This window comes from Penicillium subrubescens (genome assembly GCF_028828155.1).
Source record: "Penicillium subrubescens strain IBT 31985 chromosome Unknown utg000003l_segment0_segment0, whole genome shotgun sequence".
Classification (NCBI taxonomy): domain Eukaryota; kingdom Fungi; phylum Ascomycota; class Eurotiomycetes; order Eurotiales; family Aspergillaceae; genus Penicillium; species Penicillium subrubescens.
This window is the reverse complement of record NW_026643153.1, coordinates 2,751,740-2,768,452: the sequence shown is the minus strand read 5'-3', so window position 1 is coordinate 2,768,452 and position 16,713 is coordinate 2,751,740. Positions and strand designations below refer to the sequence as shown.

Below are 16,713 nucleotides of genomic sequence, written 5' to 3'. Positions count from 1 at the left end.
AAGTGAATTTTAAGCGCAACGTAATGGGTTCTTTCGGCGGCCCAGGATTAACCTTGTTTCTATATTCACTTTCCCTGACAAGAGACACGAGGAAACAAGCCGCTCGGAAAAGCAAAGAAATAAAGAAACGGACTCGGATGGCGAAGAGAACCGTTTGTTCCTCTCTGATTTGAGGCCCGTGACTGAAGATCCTCCGGGCCGGGAGAAGAATGGCCCGGGTTCTGAGCTTCTTTCTCTACTGCGTACTCCGTTCACACATCGATATTGAACGTGTACCTCTTTCCCCCCCCCCCTCCCCAACACCTGAATCCATAACCCATCAACTGATCTTGCGCCTCCTCATCTTCCCAGCTGGCTTCTTTTGCGGGCAATGGTCACCACCTCCACAACGTCTGAAGGACAGTGGGCTGCCCCGTACGTTTGTCTCCATTTTCCCTATTTGGAATCCCCCGCCTGCGATCTATTTCCCGGTCGTTCCCTTCTGGCTCGGGGACATTAATCGGTCACCGAGCGTATCAACATCACCAATCTCCATTCTAAATTCTAACTGACCTTCTAGTCTTCGTTTGGGGTCGATCGCGCCCAACTTTCAGGCCGAAACCACCATCGGCCCCATCGACTTTCATGAGTGGGCGGGCAACGACTGGGTAATCCTCTTCTCCCACCCGGAGGATTACACCCCAATCTGCACCACTGAGCTGGCCGCGCTGGCCAAGTACGAGCCCGAGTTCACCAAGCGCAACGTCAAGCTAATCGGTCTCTCGGCGAACTCCATCGAGTCGCACGATGGCTGGATCAACGACATTTCCGAGATAGCGGGATGTCCCTTGACCTTCCCCGTCATCGGCGATAAGGATCGCCAGGTCGCCTATGCCTATGACATGTGAGTGACTTTTTTTCTTTGCCTTCCGCGCCTCTCCCGAGGCACCCCGACCAGCCTTAACGCGTGAGGATAGGTTGGATCACCAAGATACCACCAACGTCGATGCCCGGGGAATTGCTTACACCATTCGGTCCGTTTTCATCATCGACCCCAAGAAGACCATCCGCCTGATCCAGGCCTATCCCGCCTCCACAGGCCGTAACACGGCCGAACTGCTCCGTGTGGTTGATTCTCTACTTGCTAGCGACAAGCATAGCATCAATACTCCCGTCAACTGGGAGCCGGGTGAAGATGTGGTCGTCCCCGTCAGTGTGTCGGACGAGGATGCCAAGGCTCGGTTCCCGAACATGAAGGTGGTCAAGCCGTACCTGCGCTACGTCCCGTTGGCCAAGGATGAATTTGTCCCTAGTTGAACATCCATGCCAATATCAGTATGAGGTGGCACAGTTGGGCATACGAGACGGACTCAAACAGTAGTTCGTAAATCTACTCGAATATGGATCTACACAGCTCTAGATCTTCAGGTGGCAGTTCCAACGACTCCTCCCAGCGAACCAAGTTCACGATTGGCGCCCGGCCAACGTACGAGGCCTCTACCACTACATTGCATTTGTGTACCAACTTCAACTAGTTGTACTACTACGGCAACAACCACAACCACCATCACCGCTTCAACTTGTACTGAACTGGGCCAAATTTGGTCTGAAATGATCCGATAGTAGGACGTGTCCACATACCCAGAGTATCAGGGCTGTTAGTCACCGGTCATTCCTACCTCCATTTGAATCTCTCGGTACAGCTGTACCGTATTCCACAGACCATATCTTGTTTTGATATTAGTGACAACACCAAATTTATTTTCATAAATCCATCTGGCAGAAGTGTAGCCGTCTTCCGGGTTTATGACTCTTTTCTTCCATAAACCTGATCCTCAATATATGACTCTCCCTTTCAAAGATCTACCCATGGATATCAACAATAATCTGCCCCTGATCCCCAGCCTCCTTCCTCACCTTCGTCCCCAACTCCAAACTAAGCTCCTCAACCTTCTTCCGAACCCACCTATGATCCTTAGCACCTCGATCAAGCAACATAGCCCTAAACTTGTCCACCCCCGTCGGAAAAATCTCCAATCGATCAAGCACAAGTCTTCCCTTCACATCCTTTTCTTTCCCTTTCCCTTTCCCTTTCCCATCGTTTTTCTCTGCCTTGTCCTCCTCCTTAACAACAACCCTCCAAACAGCACCTAAATCATTCCTAAACTCCCTATTCAAAGCATAATCATCCACAAAATCCCCACACCCGTAAATGATGACACCACCCTTGTATACTTCCACCCCCTGTACATGATGCGACGAATGGCCATGCACGATATCGACTTCGCACTCGTCGATCAGGAAATGCGCTAACGACTGGATTCGATCCCCGGGATGCCAGCGGTAATTCGGGCCCCAGTGGACGGAGAAGATCTTTAGTGCCGGTCGTTCAGGGGGGTCTGGAGGCGTGTTGTGGTGGTGGTGGGCGCGGTGGTGGTACGTATCTGATTCGGGTTTGTTTTCGAAGGTGTGTTGAGATTGAGATTCTTGGGAGGGTGGATGACGGGTTCTTGAGCCGTTTGATAGAAGCAGGGTTCGGAGGCGAGTTCTTGTTGCCGGGGAGTAGTCTATTAGATGGAATGCCGGGATGGAGGCCCAGTCTCGTGGGTGGTCTGCTGCGGAATATACATGGACTAGATAGCCCTGCTTTTCCGCGGCGGTGGTTTGTTCTTTGGATGGCGTGGGTGTGTTCTTTTGACCATCCACACGTCTTGCATGCATCTCCTGAACCGCTCGGGGTAGATATAACACAGCCGGTTTGAAAGCTTGATCAGGAGACTCTCCAGCACCCGCGAACGCAACACCAGCATTACGAAGCGTCCAAGCGGTCTCAATAAGCCCCTCATTCCCAAAATCGAGGGTATGATTATTCGCAAGACTAGCATAGTCTACGTGCGCTGCATGCAAGATCGGGGCAAGATTAGATGGGTGCATGCGGTAATTGAATACTTTATCGGGCCAGAGCTCGGACGTGGTTGTTGCGGATGTTTCGAGATTGATGAGGAAGAGGTCTGAGGCGCGGAGGAAGGGGAGGGTTGTTCCCCATGGTGAGGAGGGGGTGTAGTTGCCGTGGGCAAGGATGGATGGGTGTTTTTCAATGAAGTGGTCGGCGCTGTGGCGGTCGTTGTCGTCGTGGACGTGCTCGGGGAAGAATTGGTCGATTAGACGGCCGAGCATTACGTCGCCGACGAATGATAGCGTGAAGGAGGTAGCGGGGTCTGTCATGATCTGTGGTTAATATCAGAGATGAGATTTGATGCTAGGATGTTATAGCTTATTATCGACAGCTAGGATGGAGGGAATGGATGCCAAGTCATCATGACATCGGAACCTTCGGGCGTACCCGAGAGCTTATAACAATCGACATAAATGTTCAACGACTAAGGCATATAAAATAACAGAGGATAGATTATTAAGATAAGCAATTCCATTATTGTAGAATACAGTTCATCTTTGCGAACTTTTTGTTAGACAAGAAGGAAAATAGTAGCACAGTCGGGGGATGGGACATCCCAGCAAAGCAGTCAGTGGTATCATGCGCAAATCTCCGAGTATTTGCGCCGTGTATCAATGTGGAAACCTCTCCACCGCGAAAAAAAGAGAAAAAAGAAAAGAAAAGCATAAAAATTTTCAGAAAATCTTTGTAGGTTGAATCTCATTACTGTCGTCACAACTTGGACTCATTTTTTGGGAGAAGGGGTTGAGAAGAGATCGGCCAGGAGAAAGATCGAGCAGGAGAAAAATTAACGGCCCATCGCAGCAAGTTCACGTTCCTTGGCTCGCAGTGCTTCACGCATCTGCTCAGCTTCACGTTCCAGTTGGGCGCGGCGCTCGGCTGCAGGATCCGAGAAGGAGGAGATGCTGGGAAGTTGCTGCGATTGGTGTGCAGGTTGCATGGGAGGTTGGAAGGGCTGGGGTCGGCCCAGAGGAGATTCATTGCGTGGATCCGCTTGATTAAGGATGGCAGAGATCGAACTGAGACGGCCTGGAGGCGAGGGGTTGGCGGAAGTCATAATGGGAGGCAACTGATTGGAGCCAGATCCCAAAGTGGTGGGAATGGAGAGGGTTTCCGTCACGGTTTCGGCCAATGTGCGTTTCTTTGGAAGAGAATTGGGAGACACAGATCGGCGGCCGTATTGAGATACCGGTGAATGACCCAATCGCTCAGGATTGAGAAGCTTGGGGAGTCCATTATGCTGCAAGGGGGCGGAGCTGATATGGAAGCCGGTAAAGTCCACCGGAGGTGGTGCAAAGGGCATCTGCCGTGGGCCATCCATGGGCTCATTGCTCATGTAGCGATGGTTATCGTGGGCCAAAGCAGCGGGCGATGCCTCGGGAGAGGCCGATGAACCGTTGGATGAGTGAGTAGCAGCCGTGGGAGATTGATCGCGGAGAGCGGGGACAACACGTTTGCGGCGCTTAATGATGGACTTCTTCATGGTGGTCGGACGATAGCAACCGTGAAGCTTGTAATAAAGACCTGTTGTCTATTAGTCGAATGTATCGAAGAAGAATGAATGCACGAGAGTAAATCAAACGTACCACAAGCATTGCAGATGGGGTGCCCATGTTCATCCCGTCGCCAGAGCGGGGTGACCGTTGTCCCGCAATTTTGACAAGCGACGAGAGTGGACGATGCACCATCTGAGGGCGTAGGTTTCGCCGGTGTCTCAACTTCCTGGGGTGCGGATGCAGGTTCAGAATCTGGAGCAGACGTCCGGCCCCATGAGCCCTGAACAACGGCGGGTGGGCCACGGTTCGCGGCCTTGTAGATACGGTTGTTGTAAGCCGGGCAGCCATCGCATCCTTCCGCACCACCGGTGCCATTGCAACTTCCACCTCCCGGGCAAGAGCCTTTGCAACCTCCTCCTGAGGTATCCGCGGTTTCGGTGCGAGACGCAATGGGGGTATTTGGTTTTTCAGCACCGTCCGCACCTTGCTGTATCCGATTTCGTTTCGTAGGGCGAGCAACGTTGCGAGCTTTCAAGTAGAGGCCACAGGCGTTGCAAATCATGGCACCTGTCGGGGAGCGACGCCAGAGGGGAGTGTGTTGTGTTCCGCAATTGCTATACACAGTTGATGTTAGATTAGTCACGAGTTTGTTAGCAACGGAGGAAAGATGAGCTTACCTGCAAGAGTGTCCTAGGAACGAGGTATCCTTCTGTGCTTTGGGAGAGGTTCCATCCCGGTGACCATTGACATGACCTTCCGTCAATTGGCCCGGTGCAGAGGGCGGTCCATGGTGGTTCGGAGGAGGGCTTCCGGAGACTTTGATCCCAGGCCCATTCCCATATTGTGCCAGATGTTCGCGACCCGCCTGCGCAGACGAAATCAGCTGCTGCGCAGCGTCCAAATCCTCCGCTGACGGATGCCTCGAAGGAGCGCTAGGGTCCCGGGGGAAAGAGCGTACCGTTTCCATTGGTGGAATGGATGCTAACATAACCAACTCGTCGACAGGCCGGAGAATGTTAATCGGCCGAGCGTCAGACCAGGAGGAAAGCTGGCGAGGAAGCGAGGAGAGGAGAAGATGTGGGGAGGTTTAGAGATAAGATATAGCGCGATGCTAGGGGATGATCTCTTTCAAAAAAAAAATATCCAGGAACAAGACGGCGGAAGCGAGGACAAGGGGAGAATGTCTCCCGGTACGGCGATGTGAGGGCGATGTCGCACCACAGTCGAAAGCCGAATTCACCGTATCACCCACGCCACAAAAGGGCCAGATGTCCAAATGTCGGTCAGGGCCTGTGGGAAAGCGGTAGAAAAGGCAGAGATCACTGCAGGACCAGGCGAGCAGATAGATGGTTATCAAAGGGGGTTCCGGAAGACGTAACAGGGGTCCGGAGGGATGTGGGTGACGGGGATGGCAGCAGGAGGAAGCGCAGGAACCAGCGATGAGGTGACTGGCAGAGGTTCACGACGATCAGAGTTGGCGTCTAGATCAAAGGAGACCGCCACGCAAGATATCAAAAAAAAAGAGTGTGGCGAGTGGTCTGGGCCGGTCAGGTGATGGTCGCAACAGCTGACAGCTCAACAGGAACGCGGTATCGGATTTACCTGAGAAGAGCGTTCGGTCGGAGTAAAGTTGGGAAAACACAGCTAAGCAGGACTGGGATGGGGAGCCAAGTTCACTAGGGGCCTGCAGGATGTTGATCCCAGTGAAGGAGAGGGGGGATGGAGTAGAGGAGGTGGAAGAGGGAGAGAGTGAGATAAGGAGAGGAGGTGGGCAGATGGCGTGGTCTGAGGTGATGGGTACAGCCAAGGATGGAAGGTGAATAGGGAAGATGAAGAGATGGCGAAAGACCCGAGAAAGGAAGAATGAGGAAAATTGCTTATCGAGCACGCCAGAGCAGAAAGGGTGATGGGGAAGAGTTTATCGATCTACGAAGGGGGAGAAAGATCGACGAGGCTATCAATCTATCAGTTCCTAATCGCCAATGCCGAGGATCGCTATCTCATCTAATCTCTTGGGTGGTCTCTGTTTCCTTCTTGTCTGACCCAGAAACGAAAGAAACGGGGCCCAATATGCTTCTATAGAAGTGTAATTATTTTTGCTTTTTTTCTTAGGGGATGATCGATCCATCTCCGGTAATTTAAGACTCCGGGACAAAAAAAATCTCTGATCGCGATCACCTTGACCATTCCCCAGATCACAGTGAATTGCGCGGGGCCCACCGTCGGCCTGATGAAGTTTAGGGGCACCGAATCAGAAGGAAACCACCTTCCCAAGAGAGGAGTGGGCGGGCCTTTGCGTAGGCAAGCAGATTTGCTGGGTGAGTGATTGGCCAAGGAAGCCCGTTGAAGCCGGTCAGCAGCAATCATTTGCCTCTCGTTGGGCGGAGGCAAGAAATGGGTCATATTAGTCATGCTTGATTAAGTCACGTTACTCTTACAGTACAGGAGTATGGTAGTAAAGTGCCCTGGTATCCGTTAGTAATTGGACCCTCGTTACTCGTTCCTGGGAAACCGCTTGAGCCTCTCACGGCCTTCGGGACTGTCACTCCCTCCGTTCAGAATACGCAGTCCTCCGTAAAGCCCGAGAAGAGGCAAAAAGATGGAAAAAGAAAAAAAGTGACAAACTTTACATTTACAGCATACATGCTGTCATCTAGACCGCTAGAACAACACATCAAATGCTCAAAATGCCGAAAAGAGCAAAATAGTACAATCAAACTATTATAGTACGATTGCCTCGTCGTCCTGCTGGGTAAGGCAACTACTCATCATTAGCATCTTTCATGGAATTATCATTACCTCACAGGAATCACATTTACCCATATTACCCATACTGTAGAGTCCTAGACCAACCAATCATAGACCGAGAAACTTCCACTCGTAAACACATTTCTTCCATTCGTGCCTAGGTCGAGTCAAACATGACCCTTCCAAAGAGAACTTATAGTACAGATTCTGTCCATGACCTCTCATTCACAGGTATCAAAAAATAGGGAAAATGAAGATAAATCATAGCAAAGAAAAGAAAAGAAAAATCGCAAGGAGGCAAAAGAAGAAAATCTCAGACTTCTCGCGATGACGTGCAGAGGTCCAACTTTAGTCAAGGTGAAACAATAGCCAAGGCACCCAGGCCCTAAGGCATCCAGGCACACTCCACCGTTCACCAGACCACCAATCAACCCAGAAGCCCTCCCACGTCATAGCTCTCGTCATCCATCATATATCGCATGGGAGAAAGAAAAAGCATTCATGTGCAAATCATGCATCGCGAAGGACGCCGACACTACACAAGCCTGTCTTTTTCATGACACATAGTCCAATCCGGGTTCAGATCCGTTGCTCGGTAGCTCACCATGCTCGGGTGCGCCTCCAATCATATCAGATCCAGGTCCTAAATTAGACCTGCTCGGCGCCCCAGCCCTGGTCGGACTCGCGCATGTTGGAGGGGGGCTCAATGGAAGGAATGAACTCCAGGACCAGGTAGCCGATACCAGTGATGCCGACAATCGAGGCGGCGATCTCGCGCAGGACGTGACCGTGAAGCATAATGCAGCCGACGAAGATGTAGACTAAGAAAATGATCAGTTGGCGTACAACCCAACAATGCGCGCAGCATCCAAAGAAAGGCAATAGTTCGAATTGAGACTCGACTTACAGATACCACGGCCCAGGAAGGAGAAGAGGAATGAAGCGTAGCGGTAGACGTAGTCAGGGACGTTGGGGAGGAACTCCAGTCCGGCAACAACTAAGAAAACAAGGTGAGCAGCTTGTCAAAGGGACCGGAGAGACGGGGGCCAAGATTGGCAGAACTTACCCAGACCAAAGACAATCACGTATACGCCGACGACGATAGAGCTCATGGTGGGTGGGAAGAACTGGCTAATACCACCCAGCACCATGATCACACCCACCGCGATGTTGACGAGCCGACTGGACACATACATTAGCTCGAGTTCATCATCTCTGCCGAGGGAATCCGGAGCCAATTCGGGGTGCGACAACAACGGCAGAAACATACAAGATGTTAGAGAAGTCCATTTTGATGATGTTCGACGTTGTTTCCACTCGATTTCAAGCGATTCTTAGGGTCTCGAGGTCAAAGGAGTCGTCCCAGCCACTAGGCAGCAAGCAACGGAGGAGAATAGGAGCGTGGAAATCGAATAGTTCGAAGCAGTATCCTAGTTTCTTCGTTAGTAAACTCTGCACTTTCGCGACACGACAGTTTCATCTTAGTTGCCCGGCAATGGTCCCAGCGCTCGATAGTACAGTAGCTGTGGATTCGAGATCCGGGGGGAACGGGTTGCAAGCAGACCTCAGCCCGTAGCTGCTCGGTGTGGGGAGGAACAGGGCCTAGTGAACCACGTACAAGATGTTTGATATCACGCAAAAGGGCCAAAAGGAATGCGCTCGTGAGAAGGCTTGATTTGAAGCTGAACAGGGGGTGGTGGAGAGAGAAATGAGAACGAGCGAGCTGCCTCCTCGTCGCAAGCAGCGGGTCTGCCAAGCCACAATGGCTGAATCAGCAGGCTCTGGAGCGAACAACGACGCCGCTGACGTGTCACGTGAGGGGCTGGCCATGATGATGGGGCTGGCCATAATGATGGGGCTGGCCATAATGATGGGGCTGAAAAGATGATGCTAAGCCGCTTTGGGTCATGGCTGGCGTGGCCAAGAGAATTGATTGATACGATAACATCATCAAAAACTTGATAGTGAACGGTCATTATCGGATTGTTGTATTTACCCGAATCAGTACATGTGATTTGGCTATTCTTAAGTACAGTGCCTTAGCCAGATGCAAGGAGTCCTCAAAAGCTAGATCTCTCACATCTCCTCAATCTCATGTTGCTTATGCTCCAATCGAATCTCCGACAACCCATTAGCAAACTTACTCATTTTCACAGGGTCTCCATTCAGGTGAGTGTATATCGCCTGTACATCATTTCCCAACCCAATTTCCTCCGCCGTGTGAAGGCTCCTCGAATCAACGAACGGGGCCATGGACGGCCACACGCTTTGAACATTGTCCAGGAATATTTCAACACCCAGATCACCAACTCCCCTGATCTCCTTGATTCGAGTCCGAACTCCCTCGCGGCTCTCATGGGCAGCGTCAAGTAGATTGTTGAGATCCCCATCTAGGCGTTAATTGTCAGTACCCGAATCTCACTGAAAAGGGAAGGTGGTAACACGAAAACTTCATACCATATCTAACCAAAACAAAATCGGATAAATTGCCTAGATTGGTGGCACACTGCTCACGATACCGGTTATATCCTACTTTTCTCAATATGTCTGTTCGTTCTTCCCATGAAGTCCCGGATAATTTGTCGATGTTATGATAGTCGTCCTCGATAAGGCCAGCGACTGTCGATTGCGCCAGTTGATGCGAGATAGGTCTTGACTTGACCAATGCATCTATGACCATGGCGAGGACGGTATCTGGAGTCGGCTTCGTTCTCAAGGCTTCGTCCATCGGTGTGTGGGATAGTGGTAGGCTACCGTAGGCATTGGTGACCATCTCGATCTCATCATCGAAATCCTGTTGACGATATTCGGGCATTTTGTGTTGGATGTTGTGTCGATTGGGAGGATGTTGAGTGTAAATTCAAATTATTAGAGATCATCGAGATTGATGAGATTGGTTAGTGCTTTACTGGCAATATTCGCCGCAGGTCATTTTGACGTCACATTTTTCAGGTTTCGTCAACCAATGATCTCGGAGCTTTATCTTCCTTGAATTATGTGAGCAGCAGCATAAGGCTGTACTAGGTATCTAAGCTGATATTTATGCATATGTATTGTCCGGCTGATTGTGTGGATGCAATGGCCCGTTGGGCGTTCAGAGCTTAGCCCGAGTCTTATTCTGCAACACCTCCTTGACCAACGAGATTGCAGTCTCAGCACATCCAAATGAAGCCTGGTATCCAAATCCACCATGACCGTAGTTGTGAACGATCTTGACTCCAGCCACCTCATCCTTTTCAACCCGAGGACCACCCTCCCGCAGAGGTCGCAGGCCAACACCGTGACGAATAATATCCAGACCCTCGATGCCTTCACCCTCCTTGACGAGCTGAGGCGCAATCGCGATTGCGCGCTTCATGATTCGGTTGGCAAGGTTTGGGTCAGGTAGGGCGTCCCAGTTATTCTTCTGATAAGAGCCGCCGAGAATGGTGCCACCGCCTATGTTGTGTGAGCAGTGCTACTTGTAGCTTTTCGGGGCGTCAATCTTACCGGCCGCACGTGTCATCATATACAATGCCTCGTCTTCTCCATCATCCGTTCCAGAAAGACCAATCATTGGGCCCGGGTCATTGCGAACAACGACGATCTGGCCGCGGGCGGGAAGAAGGTTCTCATCACACACTCCACCCAGGAACTTGGACGAGAGACCCGTGCAGTTCACGATAACATCGGCCTTTTGACCTGAGTGGTGTGCGTTTGCGGCGTCGGCGATGTGCCTGAAAATGGCTCGCTTGAAGACTGCGCCGTTCTTGGTGCATTGCCCAACTAGCCATGGGAGGTAGACGGCAGTGTTGATGCATACAGAGGTGAAGATTTGACCATTGTCGATTTCAGGAGATAGCTGGCTTTCTGGAATGTCTCTGAACTATGGACTGTTTGTCAGTTTGGAAGCTGATGCGGTTGAGTGTTTTGGGATTGAACATACGTCGGGTACCACATCCTTGTACCAGGGGTTCGGCTGCACCAATTCAGAGAACCACTTACCAGTGGCCGTTTCCTGATCTTTCTTTCGGTTGTAAATAATAGCATCTATAGTAGTGTCAGTTCATGAGATCATGTTGGTCATTCTTGTTGCATGGTATCGGAAACCTACCGAGGAAGTGAATTCCAGCTTCGGGATATTTCTCGGTAATCTCCTTCAGCGCTGGCCAGGTATCTCGTTCCCACGCATGGTGATTGCTTCCTTGCTTACCAACCCTATATAAACAATGTCTTCAGTTAGGTGTCGCAACACCGATAGAGCATGTTGACCGTACGGCATGTAGTTGGCACCAGCCCATGGGGAGGCATATTCGATATCATAGTCGCCTGGCATGTGCTTGGCGAGCACAGTAATTTGATTTTCGGGATCCTTAGATAGCAAGTAGGCAGTTGTGAGGCCTGAGACCCCGGCTCTGAGAGACGTCAGTTCAAGATCCGGACACCTGGAACCTCGCTTTGCGCCGGTGAATGATTCTTACCCCAAAACGACAATCTTGTTAGGCATGGCTGGTATGTTGCTCTTCCGTTGGCTGCTGAGAGATCTCACAAATTGATCAGAATAGATTCTGTACTAGATCAAGTCCAGGGTGTTTCAGACGATTCAAAGAGCAGAGAAGTGAACAAAGTAGCGAGCGGGGTGAGGAGTAGATAGTCTCCGCAACGGTTATCCACAATCTATTTGATAAGAGAAATTGAGACAGTCGGGGTAGAACACGACCACATTGTGCAGACCCTCGTTTGGTGCCATTGGTCTTTTCCCTTTACAGACTGATTATGTGTGCATTGAACAGGATCGATCTGGCATACTGGGGCTATTCAATGATATCCAACTCGACCACTGGCTTTACCAAACTCCTCCCCATACAGTGTACAGTGTAAAAATCGTCTCTGTTTACCAAGTGTAGCTGCAGGTTTCTAGCGTAACATCTGCACAAAATTCCCATGCAGTCCCCTCGAAATATTTATCTGATCCATGTAATAGATTTCCTTCGTCAACTTGCCTCGGTCTAACAAGGGACTCAACTCGAAAGCTTTTCACTAAACTCGCCATGAACTTGCTGTATGGCCTTTGTATCTCGACTGTTCATTCGGGTGGCGGCCGATGAGGCGGTGTGGCGCTAGACCAATGGGCGCCATTAGAAACAAGAAACGCGCCAAAGTTTTCCTGGTGGAGACGCGGAGTAAAACAGGGTGAAAACGGAAGTTCAATACACCTCCGCATTATCGAGGCAGATCATATGGGAAAACTCAACATAAGTAGAGTTGAATCAATGGACTCACAGCTGAATTGAATATCCATGCTTCAATAGCTCAGACAGAACTACCTATCAAGCTAAATACCTTCTGATTGGGGCTGGCCAATATTGTTTAAACAGGACCTTATCCGTAAAGTCCCGCGGTATCCATCTAGGGGTCCACCGTATCCCTAGAATTGAATGAATCACATCTTCGAATCGACGGCTCAAATCAGATCAATTCACTAATTACCAGGTGATCATGGGGAGTGAACTATATCAGAAGCCTCTTTCAGCCTGCGAAAATGTATAACAAAGGAAATTGGTGCAATTGAGAAGAAAGAAAAGACTTCTTTGTCTACGTCCAAGTCACCGATGTCATACTAGGAAAAGCCTCACGTGTGACCCAATCACCGCTTAGGCAGCACTTCACCGCCTCCAACTCGGCACTCAACTTTAGACGGATGCTGCAATTCCTTTTTAATCCCCATCACACCCGCAGGGCGTCTTCAGTCTGCGGGCTGTTTGCTCCCTATTTCTTCGGTCATTGCCTATCAAATTGCTACCCAGATTCTGCATTGGAGTTTTATATCCCATACTCAAATTTTAAATGACGAACTCCACCCGAGTCGGGCTTTCTTTCTCATCATGGCCGCCCTCCCACACGGTGGCAGAATCGTGCCCATACCCATACTTACGGGTCACGAACAACACCAACAGTTCCTCGATTCCACCACCCCACCCCCGCTGTACTAGAAAACAACTGCTCTCAGTCAACACTCGATCAGACCCCGCTGCTGGCCCAGCCGGTAGACTCTGAAGCCATGCGTCGGAAGAAAACCCTCGATCTCTCCTCCTTGGAGATGCCTTGTCTGAAGGAACGCGGCCTCTTTGCTTTGCCAACTGAAGGAGATGGTAAGCTAAACATTCACATGATCTCTACAATTTTTCTCCCGTTCCAAGCAAGCTGTTCCAATCCAAATCATGCCATTTCTGACGCGTCACCTCGCAGGCAATTGTCTCTATTATTCCCTGTCCGATCAACTGTACGGTGATTTCCATCATGGTGACGATATCCGCCACATTCTCGCCAACCATATGGCCAAAAATAAGACCTATTTCATGCAGTTTGTCGTGGCCCATGGCGGCGAGCGTCGGCGTCCCAAGCGGGCAGCTGTATCCGCATATGCCACTCGTTCGGTGGATGGTGCAGTCCCGTCCGAGGAGGACAAAGAACGCCGCTTCACAGAAATGGTGTCTGCCACTCGAAAGAATGGCGAGTGGGGTAGCTCTGAGCACCTCCAGGCATTTTGTCAGGTTTACCATGTAGACATTAATGTCTATACCATGGATGGTGTTCAGGCTTTCAGAGATGTGAATGCGTCGGATGATGAACACCGCGATGTGGTTCATGTTGCTTTTCACGTATGCTCATTTCTCTTTAACGATGACTCCTTATACTGACTGATGCAGGATTTCAAACACTACTCATCTGTGCGGGTCTTAGATGGAACCCACAATCCGCTCCTGGCTAAGTCACGGGCCCTAGATCAGTTTTCCTTGCAACTAAAGGGGGTGCAGTCCAAAGAGGACATCAAAGCACTGATTATCTCCGATTCAAAAGAGGCTGTCGATAACAAACAGACACCCCCTCTCTCATCATCTTTCCCCGACAACTTCGACAACCTCAACTCGGTCTCCGATACCGACTCTTCTACCGATGGTCTCACCACAAAGACCGCCGACCTGGCCGTGGATGTCTTCCCACCCTGGGATATCCAATCTATTCAAGACGGTCTCGGGGGTCGATATGACCGTGACACCATTGTGGACGTGCTCCAGAAATGTCGCGGTGACATCGACCGAGCATTCGCTGCTCTCCTCGGTGAAACCGATGGATCGTCTGACAAACCGTCGATCCCAGGTCCCAACTTCAAACCCAGTGTCCAGGCCTCCCGAGAGTCATCTCCTTTCAGCACCGGCAGCAAGCGCTCTGCCGACGATAGTGACGACTCCGAGGACCAACCCCCAACTGCTAGACGGGGCCGACCAAAGAAGAGAGTCGTCTCTAATTTGACCCTGGGTGTCGGCATCTCCTTCCGTGACGACCACAATGAGGTTGTCTCGCTCAATTTGCGGATGAAAGCAGACGCCGAGAAGGCAAAGACTGCCGAAAAGGCCCAAGCCACCCCAGTCCGGGATGCGTCTCTCTCGGAGACACCAGAGGCGGCCACCAAGCAGGGCCTTCGACGCAGTGGCCGCCTGTCAAAGCCCCGGCCAGCTTGAAAGCGATACCCCTAGGCGTTTGTCTTTCGTTCGATTTTACTATGTTCATGCGCTATCTCCCAGGAGTTCTGTCTTTGTTTGCAGCGAACAATTCTTGCATTGTGAAGGCGTTTGTGTGGAAAGCATCTGGCATATGCATGTGGGATCATTTTTTGTTGCTGTGCATATCATTTGCATAGCCCACATGGGACAAAGGGCCAGGTTTGGCTAAGTGAGGCGTTTTATTTTACTTATTTGCATGGGAGGCAGTGCCTGGTGCACTCCTCGAATGGGCTTATGACATGCATTTATGGCGAAGAGTGGGAGGGCATTTGTTCATTAGCTTAGATGTCTTGGCTGGTGATGGCGCAGGGATTCTCCCGTTGTGCATGCACGCTTGCTGTCTTGTGGTTGATGATACCCGAATCTAATCATATGAACCACCAGAGGGTGGTCGGATTTCTCTCAAGTCTGTTCTTCCATCTCGTAAATCTCTTCGAGTAATTCTTCTGAGCAAAGTGCGATAGCTGCTACACGCCAGTTGTAACGTATCTCCTCACCCTGTGGCTGCCTTCGATTGGCTCATAGCTTTGTGCCTATTTTTATGGAATCAATGTTTCAGCTTGACGTCAACAAGTATGCGATTTCTTCACGACTAATGTCTGGCAATTGCCCAACATTGGATGAAACTCTTGTATGTACAGGAGCGGCAACTAGATATCCACAGCCTCCGCGACAACAAATCAACACTCCTTCATTAATCCTCTGTCAAAAACTTGAGGAAGGTCGCCCCGATAAAAACACCATCGTATTCATTCCCAACCCTGCTGAGAGCTTCCTGCGCTTGAGTCTCGCTTAAAACACCCTCTTCGGTCAGATGCTTGATGATTTCATCTTCAATCTCCTCATTAAACTCCGGATGTCCTTGAACAGTAATAAACCGGCGACGAGAGTACATTCCCTGAACAGCACAGCGTGGTGATGAACCCAGCAGAGTCACTCCTGGAGGACACTCATATACGATGTCTTGGTGCACTTGCTGGATACGCTGTGATGTTTACAAACATGGAGTTAGCTTGAAGTTATGGTCTCGACATCTTCAATGCGGTATACTTACGAGCTTGTTCCGTCCGAATAACTCTTTTCCCTCGGGTGTCAAGTCCACATCACAAACTGCAATCTCCCACCCTTGATCGCTGGGACAAACTTTCGTACCCAGTGCGCGAGCCACGATCTGGTGGCCGAAGCAGATTCCGAGCAGGCGGACGCGATCTTGTGCTAGGACTGACTGGGTGAATTCTACTAAACGGTTGATCCATGGCACGTCTTCATATGAGTTATACCCTGTAATATTCTAGCATTAGCATTCTGCCTTATTTCTCCCCCTAACTTAGGACGATCCTCGAGAAATACATACTCGAGCCACTCAGAAGCACGGCATCAACATCCTCCAGCTTCGGATATTCTATCCCGTTCATTATATCCCATCTTGAGATCTGAAGATCGATCTCTGAATCGAACCGGTCGGACTGATTGAGCGTCTTCGCACTAGATTTCAGAAGAGCAGTAAATACACCTCCATATCCATTATAGCGACTATCGGCGTCGGGGAGCGGGGTATCGCATTCCAAGATCGCAATCCGCAGTGGAGGACGCATGGCTTCGCAGCGTGGCTCGAGACTTGCAGGGTAGACGGATGGTCTATAGGTTGGAATATTGGTACAGTACTTCAAGAATGCATGCAACAGCATGCAGTCGATCGCAGGTCAGATCGATAGCTACAAAAGGCGAGTTGTAAATACAAGCCAAATGGGATCGATCTAAGACGGCTAAGCTGCCGACGGGCCGACGGTGTCATTTCTAGGCACAAACTCTGTTATCGCCCTCCTTTTTTTTACATTTGCCACTTACACATTGCCGAGATCCTACAGTATCCTATTGATATGCCGGGGTGGTCGATGCGTCTGCAGATTGATCATTATGCATCTGCATGAACTCTGACAGCTGGTCCTTGCTCTGCTTGCCTTACACTCCCAAATCTGCAGGGAAGGGT

At 50.4% G+C, this 16,713-nt stretch overlaps 9 protein-coding genes across 9 annotated transcripts; 2 read left to right on the top strand and 7 right to left on the bottom strand.

The window, feature by feature from the left end:
• The first annotated feature begins 223 nt into the window (after positions 1-223).
• N7473_005038 (peroxiredoxin) lies at positions 224-1,782 on the top strand. Its single transcript, XM_057150978.1, has 3 exons — positions 224-414; positions 560-883; positions 957-1,782. Exons 1-3 carry the CDS (start codon positions 371-373, stop codon positions 1,294-1,296), a joined length of 708 nt encoding a protein of 235 aa, XP_057011088.1. The 5' UTR covers positions 224-370; the 3' UTR covers positions 1,297-1,782.
• A 60-nt stretch (positions 1,783-1,842) lies between these two features.
• Positions 1,843-3,204, bottom strand: N7473_005037 (CapA family protein; the record flags this gene model as incomplete). The annotated part of the gene is made up of 1 exon (XM_057150977.1): positions 1,843-3,204. The coding sequence occupies one exon, from the start codon at positions 3,202-3,204 to the stop codon at positions 1,843-1,845; it is 1,362 nt and encodes a 453-aa protein (XP_057011087.1).
• Positions 3,205-3,722: 518 nt separating this feature from the next.
• sreA (siderophore transcription factor SreA) lies at positions 3,723-5,434 on the bottom strand (the record flags this gene model as incomplete). The annotated part of the gene is made up of 3 exons (XM_057150976.1): positions 5,109-5,434; positions 4,522-5,045; positions 3,723-4,459 (listed from the first exon to the last, which is right to left on the bottom strand). Exons 1-3 carry the CDS (start codon positions 5,417-5,419, stop codon positions 3,723-3,725), a joined length of 1,572 nt encoding a protein of 523 aa, XP_057011086.1. The 5' UTR covers positions 5,420-5,434.
• Positions 5,435-7,827: 2,393 nt separating this feature from the next.
• Positions 7,828-8,469, bottom strand: N7473_005035 (TVP15 family protein; the record flags this gene model as incomplete). Its single annotated transcript, XM_057150975.1, has 4 exons — positions 7,828-8,000; positions 8,087-8,176; positions 8,246-8,361; positions 8,450-8,469. 4 exons carry the CDS (start codon positions 8,467-8,469, stop codon positions 7,828-7,830), a joined length of 399 nt encoding a protein of 132 aa, XP_057011085.1.
• A 79-nt stretch (positions 8,470-8,548) lies between these two features.
• On the bottom strand, positions 8,549-9,045 carry N7473_005034 (uncharacterized protein; the record flags this gene model as incomplete). Its single annotated transcript, XM_057150974.1, has 2 exons — positions 8,549-8,609; positions 8,798-9,045. The coding sequence occupies 2 exons, from the start codon at positions 9,043-9,045 to the stop codon at positions 8,549-8,551; spliced, it is 309 nt and encodes a 102-aa protein (XP_057011084.1).
• Positions 9,046-9,255: 210 nt separating this feature from the next.
• N7473_005033 (uncharacterized protein) lies at positions 9,256-9,994 on the bottom strand (the record flags this gene model as incomplete). The annotated part of the gene is made up of 2 exons (XM_057150973.1): positions 9,256-9,569; positions 9,637-9,994. The coding sequence occupies 2 exons, from the start codon at positions 9,992-9,994 to the stop codon at positions 9,256-9,258; spliced, it is 672 nt and encodes a 223-aa protein (XP_057011083.1).
• A 279-nt stretch (positions 9,995-10,273) lies between these two features.
• N7473_005032 (FAD-dependent oxidoreductase) lies at positions 10,274-11,665 on the bottom strand (the record flags this gene model as incomplete). The annotated part of the gene is made up of 6 exons (XM_057150972.1): positions 10,274-10,617; positions 10,669-11,044; positions 11,105-11,208; positions 11,273-11,376; positions 11,436-11,573; positions 11,640-11,665. 6 exons carry the CDS (start codon positions 11,663-11,665, stop codon positions 10,274-10,276), a joined length of 1,092 nt encoding a protein of 363 aa, XP_057011082.1.
• Positions 11,666-13,219: 1,554 nt separating this feature from the next.
• Positions 13,220-14,681, top strand: N7473_005031 (uncharacterized protein; the record flags this gene model as incomplete). The annotated part of the gene is made up of 3 exons (XM_057150971.1): positions 13,220-13,310; positions 13,408-13,820; positions 13,869-14,681. The coding sequence occupies 3 exons, from the start codon at positions 13,220-13,222 to the stop codon at positions 14,679-14,681; spliced, it is 1,317 nt and encodes a 438-aa protein (XP_057011081.1).
• A 600-nt stretch (positions 14,682-15,281) lies between these two features.
• On the bottom strand, positions 15,282-16,442 carry N7473_005030 (type 1 glutamine amidotransferase). Its single transcript, XM_057150970.1, has 3 exons — positions 16,078-16,442; positions 15,778-16,004; positions 15,282-15,708 (listed from the first exon to the last, which is right to left on the bottom strand). The coding sequence occupies exons 1-3, from the start codon at positions 16,409-16,411 to the stop codon at positions 15,418-15,420; spliced, it is 852 nt and encodes a 283-aa protein (XP_057011080.1). The 5' UTR covers positions 16,412-16,442; the 3' UTR covers positions 15,282-15,417.
• Between the last annotated feature and the right edge of the window lie 271 nt (positions 16,443-16,713).

What these genes read in the sequence shown, in the direction of transcription:
- N7473_005038 (XM_057150978.1), top strand. Translation starts at nt 371, where the DNA reads ATGGTCACCACCTCCACAACGTCTGAAGGACAGTGGGCTGCCCC. An exon ending in GAAGGACAGTGGGCTGCCCC is followed by an intron (nt 415 to 559) that starts GTACGTTTGTCT and finishes CTGACCTTCTAG; the next exon opens with TCTTCGTTTGGGGTCGATCG. An exon ending in GTCGCCTATGCCTATGACAT is followed by an intron (nt 884 to 956) that starts GTGAGTGACTTT and finishes GCGTGAGGATAG; the next exon opens with GTTGGATCACCAAGATACCA.
- N7473_005030 (XM_057150970.1), bottom strand. Translation starts at nt 16,411, where the DNA reads ATGCTGTTGCATGCATTCTTGAAGTACTGTACCAATATTCCAACCTAT. An exon ending in CGTGCTTCTGAGTGGCTCGA is followed by an intron (nt 16,005 to 16,077) that starts GTATGTATTTCT and finishes AGAATATTACAG; the next exon opens with GGTATAACTCATATGAAGAC. An exon ending in TATTCGGACGGAACAAGCTC is followed by an intron (nt 15,709 to 15,777) that starts GTAAGTATACCG and finishes TAAACATCACAG; the next exon opens with CGTATCCAGCAAGTGCACCA.